This window comes from Malurus melanocephalus, unplaced genomic scaffold, assembly GCF_030028575.1.
Source record: "Malurus melanocephalus ecotype Western Australia unplaced genomic scaffold, MMel_1.1 scaffold_3893, whole genome shotgun sequence".
In the NCBI taxonomy this organism is placed as follows: Eukaryota; Metazoa; Chordata; class Aves; order Passeriformes; family Maluridae; genus Malurus; species Malurus melanocephalus.
Genome location: NW_026627125.1, coordinates 4,720 through 6,222, shown reverse-complemented (window position 1 = coordinate 6,222; position 1,503 = coordinate 4,720). Strand labels below are relative to the sequence as shown.

The following is a 1,503-nucleotide window of genomic DNA, read 5'->3' as shown; positions in this document are numbered from 1 at the left end:
GGGCTTTGGGGGTCCGGGAATTTTGAGGGATTGGGGATTTGGGGGGGAGTGGAAAGTCTCTGGGTGCTCATTGGGGCTGAGGGGATTTCAGGGTAATTTTGGGGGTCTCTGCTGACCCCTCCCCATTCCCCCCATCTCCCATCCCCCTCCCCAGATTTCAAACACCGCCTGACCGTCCAGGCCTCTCCCGGGGGCGACCCCCGCAGCCACGACCCCCAGGATGGGCCGGGGGAGTCCCCGCCCTTCCCCCGCCTTCGCGCCATCCAGCGTGAGTGACGTCATTCATAGGGTGGGGGTGTGGCGGTGACGTCACCGGGGTGACATCACACCTGCCGGTGATGACGTCACCGCGGTGACATCTCTCTCTGTGTCCCCAGTGGAGCCCGAGGAGGAGGAGGAGCCACCGCGGGGTCGGGGGGGTCGGGGCAGCGCCCCCAATGGAAGGTGCGTCCCACCCCCTTTTTTGTGGGTCTGGGGGCGTTCAGGGGGGGGTCCCAACCCCCCCTCCCCTCACACCAGGACCCCCCTAAATATTCCAATGTCCCCCTCCCCAAAAAGGCGGCGGCTGCGGCCGGACGAGACCACCTGGTACCTGGACACGGACGAGCTCAGCCCCGGAGACCCCTCCCCAAATGGTGGGTCTGGGGGTCTTTTGGGGGGGGGTCCCATCACCTTTCCCCCCCCCCGACACTGACCCCCGTTATTCCCGCAGGCGAGGCCGGACCCCCSGAGGCTGAAGAGGGTCGGGGGTCTCGGGGAGGGACCCCCCGGCTGCTGCGGCGGGCGCTGCTCAAAGGCTCGGCTTTGCTGGCGTCGCTGGGGTTGGGCCGGGAGCTGACGCCCCCCGAGACCCCCCGAAGCCCCCCGCCCTCCCCGGGCCTCCTGCGCCTCTCCCCGCGCCGGTGGGAGCGGGCTCTGGGCTCTCCGGAGCTCAGCTCACCCGGGACCCCCGAAATGGGGCGTGCTTGGACCCCCGGGACCCCTGAGCCAAACCAAGCCCGGACCCCCGGGTCTCCACATCCCAGCGGAGCCCGGACCCCCGGGACCCCCAGGACCCCTGAGCCGAGCCGAGCCCGACCCCCTGGATCCCCCGGGACCCCCGGGACCCCCAGGACCCCCGGATCCCCAGACCCGAGTGGAGCCCGGACCCCCGGGACCCCCAAAATTCCCGGGACCCCCGAGCAGGGGCGAGCCCGGACCCCCAAATCCCTGGAGCTCAATTGGTCCTGGACCCCCGAGCAAGGGGGAGCCAGGACCCCCGGGACCCCCGGGACCCCCGAGCTGGGCCGTGCCCGGACCCCCGCGACCCCCGGGACCCCCGGGACCCCTGAGCCACGTCGTGCCCGGACCCCCGGGACCCCCGGGACCCCCGAGCTGGGGCTGCAGCCGTCACCCCGGGGTCCCCGGAGACCCCGAGAATTGAGCCCAGCAGGGACCCCCGAGTGGGGTAAGTGGGACTGGGGGCGAGGGCGGTGGGCTTGGGGGTCTGGGGGAGAGATTTGG

At 71.7% G+C, this 1,503-nt stretch overlaps 1 protein-coding gene across 1 annotated transcript; it reads left to right on the top strand.

Annotated features, from left to right (window-relative positions):
* Window positions 1–141: 141 nt before the first annotated feature.
* On the top strand, window positions 142–1,447 carry LOC130588243 (nascent polypeptide-associated complex subunit alpha, muscle-specific form-like; the record flags this gene model as incomplete). Its single annotated transcript, XM_057389189.1, has 4 exons — window positions 142–268; window positions 378–444; window positions 559–635; window positions 713–1,447. Coding segments are annotated over 4 exons (1,006 nt in total), but the record flags the coding sequence as incomplete, so codon positions are not given.
* Window positions 1,448–1,503: the final 56 nt, after the last annotated feature.